General features: G+C 39.0%; 1 protein-coding gene across 1 annotated transcript; it reads left to right on the top strand.

The window, feature by feature from the left end:
- The first annotated feature begins 246 nt into the window (after nucleotides 1-246).
- kappaB-Ras (NFKB inhibitor interacting Ras like 1) lies at nucleotides 247-11536 on the top strand. The gene is made up of 4 exons (XM_080270661.1): nucleotides 247-329; nucleotides 6981-7088; nucleotides 7831-8070; nucleotides 10004-11536. The coding sequence occupies exons 1-4, from the start codon at nucleotides 300-302 to the stop codon at nucleotides 10232-10234; spliced, it is 609 nt and encodes a 202-aa protein (XP_080126787.1). The 5' UTR covers nucleotides 247-299; the 3' UTR covers nucleotides 10235-11536.
- Nucleotides 11537-16500: the final 4964 nt, after the last annotated feature.

Raw genomic sequence — 16500 nt, 5'->3', positions numbered from 1 at the left:
ACATAATTAAAACTTGTAATGCAGTGTAACCCTTACTGCTGTTAGGAAAACTGTTTTTGTATTTGAAGGCTACCAATCCAGTCCTTATTCCCGTGCAGGCCTAAGCCATACCAAATGCTATTTCTGTACCTGCTAAAAGTTCTTCCCCCTTCATGCATAAAATAGATTACTTTGCAGTCCCTTAGTATGAGCCTGATGCCAAAGAGGACGACGGAGAGTGATAGAGAAAAAGTGAAAGGCAAAAAAGACACTGCATCTCTCCCCTGCAGTGTAGCCGAGAGGCTGCGAGTTGCTGGGGAATGTTTAGGAAACCTCGGGAAGATAAACACGTACGCGAGTCATGGCGGAGTGGGGAGCCGTGTGTGGACTGTGGGTTGCTAGGGAACTGGCGTGGAATGCTTGATGGTGGTGGGGGCCTGGTGTGTGCTGTGGTGGGGCAGGTAGGACCCTTTCCCCACTCGCCCTTATTAGCCTTACACCCTCCCCAACCACCTGTGATGTCCCCTTTCACTCCCCACCTCTGTTCATGTCCTAACTCCCTTCCCACTGACTCCACAATCATTTCCAAGTACTGTAATCATCCCCCATCCCTTTGTTGTTATTGTTATGGCACCATGCTCTTCTGGGCAGGAACCTGGTGGACTGCAGGCTGAAGTTGTCCTTCACCTGGAGTCTATCCATCCTTGTACTGCAGGATAGGAAGGGAGTTGAATGTTTGTATAACCAGGCAACAATGCCACCTGGTTATATGAGTGTCTCTGTAAGAAGGTGTTCCTTTCCAGCAACTCCTGCCCCTTTACTCCCACTAATTGTCCACCTTGATGTATCTGTTCTAACTGGTTAACCCCTCGAATCTAAGTGATGTCCCTTTTAGTTTATTCCTTCTGTTACCAGATAAATGTATTCAACTTAGGAAAGACCTCTCACGTTGAAGGGGATTAATGTGGTTACATCCAGCCCCTACAGTTCTGATATTCTGTCCTAAGCTGAATTAAATTGTCAGGCTACAGTAGGAATAAGTGTTGTATTCTAAGTGGCTAATTGGGGGTTTATAATATCTTCCTTAGTGAAGTATTGAGCCTATCACATTATCCATTTGTATGGTACTTATGCTATACAAAGCATAGGAAGTCAGAGTGGTATAAATAGCATACAAGAGAATGTTAAGGTGTAATATGCAATATAAATGACTAAGGAAGGGCTGCCATGAAGTCCCCTGTGCCACCTAGATAACTGGCCTAACTCAAGAGGGACATCCCCAGGTTATATGTTTTAAAGGGAGGCTATTCACCACTGCCTCACTTTCACCTCCCCCTTCTCCCCTCTCCTCCCTCATCCTTACCTCTCCTCCCCATCCGCCAGTGCCCGGCTGTCGTTTGTTTGATTTTTTATGCCATCCATCTGCTTACGGCCCTGCAAGTCTCGCATCCGTTCTTTTATCTAAGCTGATCCCAGTGTGTTTTCTGTTTTGTACCCCCGCCACATCTGCAACAGTCAAGTACAGTACAAGAAAAATTACTTCATTATGCATATGCAAACAGTGTTCCCTTTTTTTTGTAAGTGCTTTATCAACGGCCAGTTAATTTCTGGTGGTTGTTACTTGGGATTTGATTGTTGCGTCTTTTTTTTGTTTTTTTTTTAATGGTTCGGCTCATTCAAGGATCATATGGACAATTTTCTCTTACCTAGCCGCTTGTCATGCACTCGCCGCCCTTGTGTCCTTTTATGGCTGGCAGGATTATCCCCACATATGGCATTTTTTATTTTCTTTATTGTAGAAAACTGAAGTATGAAAAACTACGTTATGCTAGTTTATCGAAGCATCATACAGTGAGTGGTATGGTGACAGTTACCTGAATGGGGCATGCAGTATAGTAGTAGTAGTAGTAGTTGCAACCTGATGTGAACCCAGTGGACTGTAGGCTGAAAGCTTCCTTTTCCGGCAGTCTGCTATCATTTTTTGGGGGGACAGGGAGAGGTTTGGGGGATGTTTGTATAACTAGGCAGCTCTTGTAAAGGCATCCCTCTCCAACATCATGTAGACTAGCAATGGGCAGTATTGTAAGTAGACACAGACTGCTCCTGAACATTAAAGAGTATTCAAACCTCAGTAGAACCACATACTGTGGTAGTGAGAAAGGCTTACTGGTATATAACAGTTTTGTGATAGGGCACTAATGCTCTGAGCCAAAGGAAATCTCTTTCATTTTACTCTTGCCAAGTCACCTGATGATTTTATTCAGCTCAGCAGAGATTTTTCCAACTGGGGGGGTTAGATATTGACTTAAACCCCTTCAGTATGAGATAGCTTTCCTTAGTTAATTAAAATTATTTGGTGTAAGCTATTCTTTTTACTTTAACTTGGCCCAAAATTCCTGTCTTTAATGGTTAGCTGTAACAAAAGATTAACACAAGAATAGGATCCTAGTTTGAGCAATGGTATGGGAAGGACATAGAGCCATAGCACTGCCTTTTTCTGCCATGGAAGTACACAAAAGCTGCAAAAGGATGAACACCTGGGCCAAGTTAAGGTGAAAGGATCATAGCAGCAAAAATAAACTTTAAAAGGATGTTGCTGAGATTCACTAGGGTTAAGAGTAGATGTGCTTGCATGCAGCTTAGGCTTCATAATCTTCGGAAGACTGCTGTGCGGGTAAGCTCAGTTGTAACACAGTTCGTCAGTCCCTTTATGTTCATTATTTATTTTTATTGTTCATTTTATTTTTTGTACTCTTTTCACAACAGCCAGGAGAAATATTACCATTTATCCATCTTGACATTTGAGCTGTAATAAGAGACTGTCACTCGAATATTATACTAGTCATGAAGAAGTGCCAGAGAAAGAATGTTTTACTGGTGCTCTGTTCGCTTTAACTACAGTAAGTGTAAAATTATCTTCCCTATGTCTTGATTTCCGAGCTCTAGCAAGGGTTTGAATATGATGCTAGTCACAAAAAAATGCAACAGAAAGAATGTTGAGCCATAGCATTGTCTTCTTCTGCCAGTGAGCTGTGTGAAATAAGCAGCATAAGAATAAAAATCTCCACCTAGTTAAAGTCAGGGTTCTTGGCACCTCTTCTTAAGTGATTTATTTTGCATATGACATCTGAACATTCTCTTGTGTGCTGTACTGTATATATTAACAAATTTTAATTCAGTACAAAAGGATAATACAGTGTAACAGTGCAGAAAAAATCACTAGCAAAAAGTCTTAAGTCTTGATAACCACATAGAACACAACAAGATATCCGATTCCTTTAACCCACTGAACCCATTCTGTTTGTTTGAGATGTTAAGAGTAAAGTAAATGTTATGTTCTCATGGATATGTGATAACTTTTAAGCCTACCAATACAGTATACTCATAATTGATCTCTGAGCAGTGACTGGCTTAGTTATCAAGGAGACATCGTATACTGTGATATGTCACTATGGTAGGTTAGATAGGAAAAAAAAATGAGGAAAGGATGGCGGGCTTTGCGACTGTGTTCTCTGCAGCATCGGAGACATCTTATTGCCTCATCCTTTGTGGTTTATTCTGTACCCTCTCTCTTCTGTGTTTGCTTAGTTTTGACCTGCTAATAACAGTGAAATATGGTGCTGATCATGGAGAAGTGCTATGGAAAGGATGTAGAGCTGTGGCATTGTCTGACTCTGAGCGACGTGACATCAGCTGCAAAAGGACAAAAATGTAGGCCAGGTTAAGGTAAAAGAACAACATTAAATAATTTTATTTTCACCAAAGTTTGTATCAGTAACATGTAAGATTATATTGAGGTGTCTTGTGCAGAATAAATCAGTAAGGAAGTGGTTTTAAGAAATATCCAGACCCACTAGAATGCTGAGCCAAACTTGGGAGAAAAGGGTATAAGAGGCAAGTGGGAAGGAAGTTTTAGTTAGATATCAGAGTTAAATACCCTTGTTGTGGCCCAGGCTCATAAGACTTTGAACCTGGTGGACTGCAGGCTGAAACTGGCCTTCTCTGCAGTCCCCCATCCTTCTTTAAGGGGATAGGGGGGAAATTGAGGGACAGGTATATAACCAGGCAGTGGAGCCACTTAGCTGTATTGGTGCCACCATGTGAAGGCATCCCTTTTAAGCAGCATACATTTACCTCAGGTAGAGTAATACCTTGTGGCAAAGACTTATTTAGCAAATTCCAGGAAAGAAATCAAGTATTCAGTTGATTATGCTTGGTACATTACAATCTAAACTCTTTTTTTTTTTTTGTGTGTGTGTACGCCTTTTTCATTGTGTTATGTATACTGTATGTCCAGCTTGGTCATCAGTACCCATATACCGAAATCCTTTGCTGTTTAATAAGCAGTTGGTGGCAGACAGACTGCCAGTTCTAATTTATTTTTACATTTAAATACAGCATGTGCACAGTGGCAACTCTAAATGCTGCATATGCAAGGCTGGAGCTTGGATAGTCAGAAGTGAGGGAGATATTGCTGACTGCACCCTTTAAACTTGGCCTAAAATTGCCATTCCCCCTTTTTACTGTAACTTGGCCTAAAATTGCTCTTTTTTACTCTTACTTGGCCTACAATTGCCAACTCTCCATCTTGAATTCTCAGTTGTGACAATAGATTAACACTGGAATATGATAGTCATGAAGAAGTGTTAAGATTCAGAATAGTAGTGTTGTATTTCTCTGCCACTGAGCCATGTGATATGAGCTGCAGAAGGATGAAAAATCTGGGCCAAGTTATGGTGAAAGAATCATAGTAATTGACTGATGCATATTTTCAATATCAGGTTTGTCCATCTTGGTATTTGTGCATGATTAATTATGTTTATGTGTATCGATTAATGTTACGGTTGTGGAAAGGTACTGAATATTTTTTTTAGGGTAGGATGATACATATTTATATCTGTATCCCTTGAAATGAGGTAAAGTTGTTTGTCCTAAAGGTAGAAACATGGAGGTTGGAACGAGGTCAGAGATGATCCCCTCATCTTAGTCAGAAGGCAATGTATTAAGTTGGCAGAATTCAGTATATTAAACAAATAATACTGAAAATTGAAGTGTAAGAGCAAAAGTTAGGTATTGTCCTGTAAATTGATGGGAATTTTCAAATCCTTTTAATATCTGTGTGTCAATATCTATTTAAAATTTAGTTTAGAGAAAAGCATGTTAAAAAAATCATATTGAAGCTAAATTCAGTATGTTTAGTGTGCAGTAACATATCACAAATCAGTGAGTTTTTAACAATTTAAGTTTTCAGTTACGAAAAAATATTTTAAGGAATTATTTTAGAGGGAAAAATACTGGTAATGAAGCCACCTTATAATCATTGTTTTTGGATCATATCAAGACTGATCTAGCATATTTAATCTAGTAGTTTTTTAGTGCTCCCATTTCCCCCTACCCCTGTGTATTTTGACCTGATGTGGATCTTGGCCTACATCACTCATTCCAACCCCCAGTTGCACATCAGTAAAATTCCTGTATGTTAAGCCTCCAAGGTTTAGCATACTGCAGTGGATTAACTCTGTGTTATGTATGTCTCTTATTGCACAGCTAATCCTACATGCCGGTACTATAATTACCTGTTGTGTTAAGGATGTGCTGCTGAATTTTCATCTATACAATAATTTTTCTGGAAAACTAAATTAATGAGAGGTAACTGAATTAACAACGGGTTCAGCATATTGTAGTGGGTGGATAATATAACGAATCTGATTGCATTCTCAAACATAGGAAACTGAGTAACCATATCCAATTAATCTCTTTGATCTGATTATTTGTGTTATTTATTTCTTCTACCTCCATATGATTTTTTTTATTTTTATTTTCAGCTTAGGGAAACCTCTTGTATTGATGGGGTATATGAAGGGCTTACATAACCTCTCCAGTTTCAAAAAAATTCCCCGGAGCTGAATTAAATAGCCAGGAGGTAGCTATACACTTTTTACTTTAACTTAACCTAAAATTGACATCTCCCCGTCTTGAATGCCAATTTTTAACATTGGATTAACCCTAAAGTATGATGCTAGTCATCAAGAAGTGCTGTGGAAAGGATGTAGAACTGTAGTGCTGTGTTCTGCTATCGAGCTATGTGAAATTAGCCTCCAAAGGACACAAATCTGGCCCAAGTTGAGGTAAAAGAAGTATAGGAAGAATTTAATGGAAATGGATGTTATTGGATTTAAGGATTTAATTTCTCATTCATGGGAAGTCAGATCATTAAAATCATTAAATAGGTTATATGTTAGTTAATTAAGCACTATTTAGAAGTGAGGGATAATTATTTTCATAGAGGTAACATTGCATGAATAAAGGGGCTGCCAGAGATTGTGCAGTATGGAGAGCTGCCATTAGTTGCCAAGGCTGACGCACTCAAGCACGTTGGAGCCTCTATAAATGATATGATACAAATGATATAGTAACATTTCATCACTTTCAGGGGAGTCTCTGAAGTCCTGAAATTAGTGAAACATTGTGTCTAAGAAAATAAGCTACAATTATTTTCTTACAGGGTTATGTTTCACCCATTTCAGCGAGAGTCTGAAGAAGCCCTGAAGTGAGTGAAATGTTACCTCTCAGAAAATAATCTAAGAAAGTAAGTGCACTTGCCCCTAAATAGTGCCTTAAATAACTATTCTGTCAGGTATGCAAGTCATGTGTTTCGCTATCCATTTTTCGTTGCTCTGTCTCTCTTTGTTTGTGCCTCTATTCTTTTTTTCATTGCTCTCCTTTTTTTCTTTACTCTTTATTTTTTTACCTTATCCATTTTCTGTATTCTGTCCTTTTATTTTTGTTGTTGTTGCTCTCTCCTTTGTTTGTTTCAGTATTGTTTGTTGCTCTGTCCTTTTGTCATTGCTCTCTCCTTTGTTTGTTGATTGTTGTACTGTTCATTGTTCAGTTCATTGTTTGTTTCTTTCTTTATTGCTGCCCTGTTGTTTTCTTTGTTTGTTGCCCCATCCTTCGTTGCTTTGCCCATTGTTTGTTGCTCTATCCCTTGTTCATTGCAGAGAAATGTGATGGGGCGCACCAGTAGGGTTGTGGTCGTAGGGGGGAGGGAAACTGGCAAAACGTCAATTCTGGAAAAAGCCATCTACGCTAACTCCACCTTAGACAAAGTAAGTGCGTGTGAGAAAGATTGCTGGTTCATTGAAAGCAGTGATGAGGAATAGGGCAGTGAGCATGGAAGTAAAAAGGTCACAGGATGGTAGTATTGTCATCCCCACTCTAACGTATGGAAGTGAAGCTCGCACCCTGTTGGAAGGACACAAGAAATGAGTTATCTGGGTGGAGCATGTGGAGTTTTGTGGAGTGACAGACACTCAGATGATGAAGTAATGAAGCATTGTAGTGTTGATGTGGATGTAGAGCATGTTGAGTTACATGGAGAGACAGGCAGATATACTAGGAAGTAAGAGAGTGTTGTGGTATTGATGTGGATGTTACTGGAAGTGTTAAGAGAAATACATTACTTTGAGATGGTTTGATAATGTGGAGGGAAAGGAGGGTGAGATATTGACTGAAGAGTGTATAAATAGGTGGAGGGGAGAGGAGGGGGAGAATTAAGGCATCTTGCATATTGATTTATTGAATGTTCTTCTTTGCATCTGTATATAGCCAGATGCCTTAACCCTAAGAGGAGTGGCCACAAATGAATTACCCGCATGATGATGATGATGATGATGATGATTTATATGACCCTAAGTATTTCCATAATTTCCCACATCAGTATGATGATGATGATGATGATGATGATGACAGTCATGATGATAATGACAATGATGATGATGATGATAATGACAGTGATGGTGATGATGACAACAATGCACATAACCCTCATCATTTCCACCACTCCCACAGCAGTACATCCCCACCGTAGAAGACACGTACGTTGGCATTGTGGAGACGGAGCGCGGGACCAAGGAGAAATTGCGGTTCTACGACACAGGCGGACTCGATGCCCGAAACCGAACCCTGCCATACCACTATCATGCACTGGCGGACGGCTATATCATCGTGTACTCCATATGCGATAACCTCTCCTTCCAACTCCTGACAGACATAAAGAAGGACATTGACAGAAGTAGAGATAAGAAGGATGTGAGTAGTGTCTTCGTTTTATTTTATTTGATGGTATGCTGTATGTAGACTTTTTTTTCTTTTTTGCCCTGCTTGTGTGTATATTCTGTTCCTGATCTTAGTGTGTGTGTGTGTGTGTGTGTGTGTGTGTGTGTGTGTGTGTGTGTGTGTGTGTGTGTGTGTGTGTGTGTGTGTGTGTGTGTTTCTGGACCCTATCTTGTGTAAATATTTGCTTTATTTTTATTTTCTCCCATGATATCTGGACACACCATCCTTTGGTGGGAAAAGAAGGTTGGATGATGATGATGATGATGATGTTGAAGATATTGTTGTGGCCTCAGGATTCCTATTTGAAATGTGAACCCAGTGGACTGCAGGCTGAAGCTATTCTTTTGAGTGATAGGGAGAGAGTTGAAGAACATTTGCATCGGTATCGTATTAACTGATAGTTCTGTTCAGTTTACATTTGTGCAGTGCCATATTTACCCTCTCATGGTTGAGACATCTCTGTTGTTTGTTCACTTTATCGTGGCACATCCATAGCACTGCCTCATGACTAGCACCATATTCTAAAGTTCTTTCACCTAAATTTGGCCAAGATTTTTCTCCTTTTGCAGCCAGTTTCCCTTAGCTCTTTGTCAGAATAAGACATCCCTTCCACAGCACTTCTTCATGACTAGCATTGTATTGTAATGCTAATCTCATGTTGCAGCCCAGTTTTGAAGCTGGAGAGATGGAAATTTTACATGTAGTTAAAGTAAGCAGAGTAATCCTTCCAGCTAAGGCCAGATAATTTGTTTAATTTGGGAATAAGTACAGGAGCCTGAGAGTGTTAATAGCATGCCCTTGTTTTACAGTGAGAATACCTAAAAAAAAAAAAAAGTCTGTAGCATAAAGATTGATCGTATATTGAGTCAGTTATAACATGGCTTCCGTGGGGATACATTTTTGGCCAAAGATCACTCACCCAGTAAAATCTAACAAGTTCCAGCTCTCCTAAGCTGGTTATTTCACTTCAATGCACTTCACTTGCTGCTTGAACTCCAGGACCATGCTATTGTTCCATCACTGACACTAACTCACCTGATGGTGACTGAGTTCAAATTCAATCTTGCAACAAGCAAATGACTGTGATTGCTTGTCAGGAATTGTATAAGCAAAAGTAGTAATTGTATATCGGCCAGTGAGGCTCTGTACAGGATCGTAATGATCGTGTAAGCAAAAAGGTGATCATATATTGAGAAAAGGGCTAAACCTTGTAGTCATCATATAAGTGATTCATGGCGTACTAGACGATAATAAACAGGGGGCTGCTGTGTTGTATTTGGGTGGCTGACGCTGCACTGTATGATAAATTTTGGTACACAGGCTACACGTGTGTGTGTCTCATGAAGTATTATGTTGGTATATTGTCATTTTGGTACACAGTCTATGCATGAGTGTGTCCCATGAAGTATGATGTTGGTGTATTTGTCATCTCTCATAGTGATATAAGTCTTTGCATACACAGGTGTTTCCCATGAAGTACATGTACGGGTATCGTGTTTGGATTAATGGCATTCCACTATATGCGAAATCTTGGCACATGTAGATGTTTGTCATTGCCCCGTGAAACTTCATTTGGATAATTAACACTGCCTGTGAGATGGACTCAGAGTTCCAGGGGCTTGAATGGTGAGTGAATGAGAAGAATGAGCGGTGAGACCCAATTCAGTTGGGCAGATTTTTGGTTGGTTTCTCTTATAACTTTTTTTTTTTTTGTGTGTGGGCCCTACTTCACCCCATCATTAGATGGGAAAAAGAGATCTGGATGATGATGGTGTTGATGATGATGATAGTGAAGGTGGTGGTGATGATGAGTTAGTGATGACAGTGATGATAACAGTGAAGGCAGTGGTGACGTATATGATAATGAATTGACATTGCAGTGTGTGATAAATCTTGGTCTACACAGGTGCCGATCATAGTATTAGGCAACAAGAGTGACCTGTCCAGCAAGCGAGCAGTGGAGGTGGGTGTAGCGGAGCGGTGGGCGGCGGGGGAACGAGTGCGACTGTGGGAGGTGAACATCCATGACCGAACCCTCCTCCTTGAGCCCTTCATGAACCTCGCCTCAAGACTCAACCCACAGCCAAGCAAGACTTCCTTCCCCCAGCTGAGCATGGGAAGGAAAAACAAAGATTAGATAAGGTTAGAAAATTGATGAGGATAGGAGAAATAGATTACTATACTGTATATGAGGGTAGAAAAAGAATTAATAGAGGAGAGGGAAAAAAAAGATGAGAGGAGAAAAAACAAAAATGAGAGAAGACATACAAAGATGATATGAAGGTTTAAAAAAAAAAAAGATGAGATGAAAGTAAGGAGAAATAAGGATGAGGGTACAAAAAAAATAACTCGTAGAATATAGAAAAAACAGATATGAAATGAGAGTAAAAAAACAATGATAATATGAGGGTAGAAGAAACAAAAATGAGATGAGGATAGAAAAAACAAAAACAAAGATGAGATAAGGAAAGAAAAACAAAAGAAATGAAGAGGGGAAAAAAAAGATGGGATGAGGTTAGAAAACGAGATGAGGAAAAAAAAAATGACGAGGGTAAAAAAACAAATATGAGTGCCTATTATTATTATTATTATCATTTGGTCTGAGTAGTGAAAGGAGTGGTTTCATAGTGGCTCTTGGCCAGTTCAGGCTGATGACACCTTTACATATTTTACTCCTGCTGACATCCAGACAGTTTTATTCAGTTTAGGAAGGGCGTCTGTTTGTTGTATTGTATTGTATCATGTAAAGGCTCCAGCTACTTGTATGCTTCAACCTTGATCACTTGATGGTGGCTCTCCATGCTGCTCGATCTCTAGGAGCCTCACTATCGAGTCCCATATCTCTGAGGTCTAACTCTATGACTAGTCCATTTATTTTCACCTGATGAGGATCTGTAACTTTATTCAGTGAAGATGGTGGGCAGCTGTCAGATCAGCGGGTGCATCTGACAGCACTCTGCTCATTTTACTTTATCTTGGCCTAAAATTGGCATCCCTCCATCTTGAATGCTGAGTTGCAAAAATTGATTAACACCAGAATAGGATGTTAATCATGAAAAAGTGCTATGGAAAAGATGTAGAGTTGTAGTATTGTCTTATTCTGTCACTGTGCTACGTAAAATAAGTCGGAAAAGAGTGAAAATCTGGGCCAAGTTAGCGTAAAAAGAGAATAGTAACCAAGGAGGCTCATTCCTACCTCATAACAAAGGCTCATCAAATTTCTTGAATCTGTGGGTTATTATTTGGGGTTGTAAGAGTAGCCCAGTTCCCTCAGGTGAAAGTAAACCAGCCGTAGTTAAAGTGTTGGAGGTTATATACCCCATCCAGTTAAATAATTCTAATGTCTGTCAGTCTTTGTGGTGCCTATTGTTCCTTCTGGCGTTTATTGTCGACTGTCCATTGTATTGTTATTTCTGTGAATCATTCTGTTATTCTAAGTTAATTAAATAATCTCAAGGTAACAAAAATAAATTAATTCATCATCAGAGGAAATGGGTTAAGAAGCAATGCATGTTCTGTCAGTCTTTGCGGTGCCTATTGTTCATTCTGGCGTTTATTGTCGACTGCTCGTTGTATTGTTATTTCTGTGAATCATTCTGTTATTCTAAGTTAATTAAAATATTCTGAAGGTAACAAAAAATAAAATAAAATAATTCATCATCAGAGAATATGGGTTAAGAGGCAATGCATGTTTGAATGTATGAATATATTGTATTGTAACCCCATACCATAATTCTAAAATGAGTTAAATTTCCTTGTATATTGTTTACATGTTTACTTTGAAATGAAAATGCTTTGTATTTTGATGTATGTAGTAGTAGTTATAGTACCAAGTTCATAGGAAACGTGGACCCAGTGGACTGTAGGATGAATTCGCCCTCCTTGTGTTGTCCTCTATTCACCTTATGGGGGATAGGGAGTTGAGGGACATTTGTATACCTTGGTAGTGGAGCCACACAGTTACATTGGTGCCGTGACGTGAAGGCTTCCCTCTCCAGCACCACATTAATATATACAAGCTTACTTCTACTCTAATGTTATTGCTTTACATCCTTTCCATAGTACTTCTTTTTGACAAGCATCATATATCAGTGTTAATCTGATATTGCCTTTTAGCATTCAAGATGGAGAGATGGCAATTTAGGCCAAGTTAGAGTAAAGAGAGTATAGTAATAGCAAGGATAACGGAAAAATATACCACAGGGGTAAAGGCACTGACACAGTAATAGATACAATATGATTTGCTAACACTCGGTAATTACATAAAATTCTTGGTTAATTATAAGAGCATTTAACAGAGAAGTTATGAGTATACTTAAACTGCAGTCCATTCCATAGCACATCTTCATGACTAGCACCATATTTTGTCATTACGGTATTATTTTGTTGTCTTACCTTAACTTGATCCAGATTTTGTTTTTCCTCTGCAGCTTATATCAGAAAAAGACAGTGATACAGCACTACATCCTTTCCATAGCACTTCTTCATGACTAGCACCATATTTCGTTGTTAATATTATGTTACAACTCAACAGTCAAGATAGAGAGATGGTAATTCTAGGCCAAGTTAGAGTAAAGAGGGTAAAGGAGTAAAATTACCACCTCTGTAGTTTGAATGCCGAGCTGTGGCAGTAGGTTAACATTAGAATATGGTGTTAGTCATGAAGAAGTGCTATGAAAAGGGTGAAGAGCAGTAGTACTGTCTTACTTTGCCACTGAGCCACGGGAAATAAGCCACAGAAGAATGAAAATCTCTGCCTGTGATCCTTTTATCTTAACTTGGTCCAGATTTTCACCCCATTGTAGCACAGTGACAGAATAAGACGATACTATGGCTTTACATCCCTTCCGTAGCACGTCTTCATGACTAGCATCATATTCTAGTATTAATCTCTTATTACAGCTCAGTAATGAAGTTGGAGAGATGGTAATTTTAGGCCAAGTTAAGAGTAAAAAGAGTAATTAATTTAGGTGATATGTGCTTCGTATATACATTCTTGATCATAGGGATAATTTTTTCTATGCTTTTCTATACTGCATGGGGTTAAATGGCCCTCACAAAATAGCTTTAAGTTTGTATATTGTAAGTATTATACAGTAATTGATGGTGAGTGAGAGACTAACCAGGAGAGTGTATGTGAGTGAGATGGAGGGAGGAGAGGGAGGGGGAAACTAAGGATGAGATGGAAGGGGGAGATGAAGGGGGAGACCAAGGATGAAATGGAGGGTGGAGTAGAGTGGTAGATGAGAGAGGGGTGTAAGTTTGGGGGAGGGCAGTGAAATGGCAGGGAACAGAGCTATAGGGAGGCAATTTGTTTGTGGCCACCGCTTATGGGATTAAGGTGTCTGGCTATAGATAGATAGACAGATAGAAATGTTTAAACTTGGGGGACTGTATGGTAGTGAGGAAAACATCGTAAGAGATTCAAATACAGGATTAGGATACACAAGCACACTTATGACCAATTCTGTCATTACTTAGGGTTTGATTTCTGGAAGGGACAAGGAGACTGTTGAATATTCCTCTGTCTCCTGTGAATAAGTCATAGTTAGAAGAAAAAAATGACTGCGAATATTCCTCTGTCTGTTGTAAATAAATCTTAGTTACGAGATGAAAATTACTGCATGTTTTAACTGTTTTCTGCAGGATAATCAGGGAAAGGAGTCAAAATTCTTCCCTTATCTACTTCTTCCTGTAATAAATATCGGTTACAACAGGGAATTGATTGTAAATATATTTGCAAATCTCACCCCAGGATGGTACAGTGAGGTCTTCTTAAGTTAGCCTTTTGTAACTTGGAAACTCCCTCATGTTGGATATAATTTTGGCTTGTTTGTACTGTACCATATATATATATTTTTTGCATTATATGGAATGATTTTATAAGGAAAAACTAAAATGTTCCTGAAACATTCACCTAGGAGGGGCTTCATTTTCTGTCTGTCTGTCTGTCTCTCTCTCTCAAAAAGGTTGTAGGGATGGGAATGGTCATAGGTAGGGCAGGTCTGTAGGTACGTCAGACAGGCTCAACCCCCAATTAGTCCAACTTCAGAAGGTCTTACTGTATTTATAGATGGTCTTGCGGTATTTGTAGTTGGTTTTCCTGTATTTATAGTTGGTCTTTCTGTATTTGTAGTTGGTCTTTCTGTATTTGTAGTTGGTCTTTCTGTATTTGTAGTTCAGTATAACCTTTTTACATCATCATTTACAGTTTGATATCTATTTCATGTGTATTTTTATGTTTACTTTTACATTTTTTTTATATTTCACATCTGTTTTTGCATCTGTTTTCACGGCTTTTGACATCTGTGTTCACATCTATTTTCACATTTATTTTCACATCTATTTTCACATTTATTTCATATCTATTTCACATCTATTTTCACATCTAGTTTTACATCTATTTTTACATCTATTTTCACATCTATTTTTATATCTATTTTCACATGTACTTCATATCTGTTTTTACATCTACTGTATTTCATATCCATTTCACATCTGTTTCACATCTATTTTCACATCTGTTTTTATGTCTGTTTTCCACATAGCACAAGTCAGACGGGTTTGCCTGCTAGCTCTCCTCCACCTGTCCCTCTTCTGTGCCACCTTTTGATAGTATTTCATGTGAGGGAACTGGGCCACTCACATCTTCAACACTAAGTGGTTGTATGAAGGCCAGCAGACTCTAGTTATAAGGTAGGAATATGTCTCCTTAGTTATTTATTTATGTATTTTTTTTTAATAAATTGGGCCAGAGTTTTTTTCTTTTGCAGCGTATTTCACATAGCTCCATGGCAGAGAGAGGGTGCTACTGCTCTACACACTTTCCATAGCACTTTTTTGTGGCTAACATCATAATCTAGTGTCAGTCTATTCTTACAACTCAGCAGTCAAGATGGAGAGAAGGGAATTTTAGGCCGAGTTAGAGTAAAAAGTGTATAGGCAGATCGACCCTCCAGTCTGACTACACTTGGCCGTCAGTTGAACAGAAAGGGATTACAGACCTTTGTCAAATAAAAAAAAAATTATAATTACTGTACAGTAGTTTTCAGGTATAATAATGTACTGTTCCCTCCCCCTACTCCCCCCCCAAAAAAAAATAATAATTTGGTATATAGAGGGTTTACTGTAGATTTATTTGTTGTAAGTGAATGTTTGAAATAAAAGGTGGTGTGTCTGAGTTGTAACAGCCGTAGGGTTTAGAGAATTTATACTCTGTGCAGCCAACGAGTGTAGAACCTTCGTAAAACTTATGGATTATTGTGGAGGGGATGAAGAATGAGAGACTGACTAGAAGAGTGTATGTGAATAAGGTTGAGGGTAAGAGGAGTAAGGGGAGACTAAGGATGAGATGGAGTTGAGCGATGTATGAGAAAGGAGTATGTGGGTTGGAGAGAGGGCAATCAAATGGCAGAGGAGGGAGGTGTTAGTAGATATAGATACATTCCAGATGTGCCGGATAGATGATTTTGGAATGTCAGTATACTTGAATCAGCAGTCGTGTGAGTGAAAAATCAACCAGACCAATGACCGAAAGGTTAACATAATGTAAATATATATACAAAATACTGTACATGTTATGGCTACTTGCTTTGTTATCATCAAGCGTACTTAATCATTAGGCATTTTTGATTGCTAGAAGCTATAAGATATTTTTATTTGATTTATAATATATACAGTATAAAAAATATTCAAATAAAATTTTTAAAATAATAAATTGACAGGTTTCAAAATTAAACCCTCAGTTTGTAAGCTTGTAAGGTGTAAATTAGTTTCACAGGGGCTAACCTGGGCAAATACAATGTCATCATTCTCATATGTCATCAGTAAATGGAAATACAAAATGCTTAGACCAGATAATTGTATGAAATTGTTTGTAAAGGCTCCATTATGCTTGCATGCTTCGGCCTTAGTCACCTAATGGCAGCTCTCCACGCTGCTTGATTTCTGGCAGCCTCCCTATTCAGTCCCTTATTCCTGAGGTCACACTCTATGACTTCATTCCAGGTCTTTTTCCTTCTTTCTCTCACAGCCCTACCTCCAGCATTCACACTTCTCACCTTCTGCATCCAGTTGTCATCCTCCATCCTCTTCACATGCCCAAACCATCTCAGTCAACCCCTCCTGATCACACAAATACACTCCAGTCCCATCCTTCCTCTCAACTTTTCAGCCATAATCCTTCCTCTCAACTCTTCAACCATAATCCTTCCTCTCAACTCTTCAACCATAATCCTTGCCCTCCCAGGCCTCACATTTAAGGATGCACTACACATCCATCTAATCGTTGTTTCTGTATGTTGGAGCCTACGAGTATCCTCCCACTTTAGTGTCCAGGCCTCACTACCACACAGCATTACACTCCTACCACATGCCACATACTGTACAAGGATCCCCTAGCAT

This window comes from Coenobita brevimanus, chromosome 42 (genome assembly GCF_032717465.1).
Source record: "Coenobita brevimanus isolate Jiangsu-jjx chromosome 42, ASM3271746v2, whole genome shotgun sequence".
NCBI lineage: Eukaryota > Metazoa > Arthropoda > Malacostraca > Decapoda > Coenobitidae > Coenobita > Coenobita brevimanus.
Note: the sequence above shows the minus strand (reverse complement) of the source record. Positions and strands in the feature narration are given on the sequence as shown.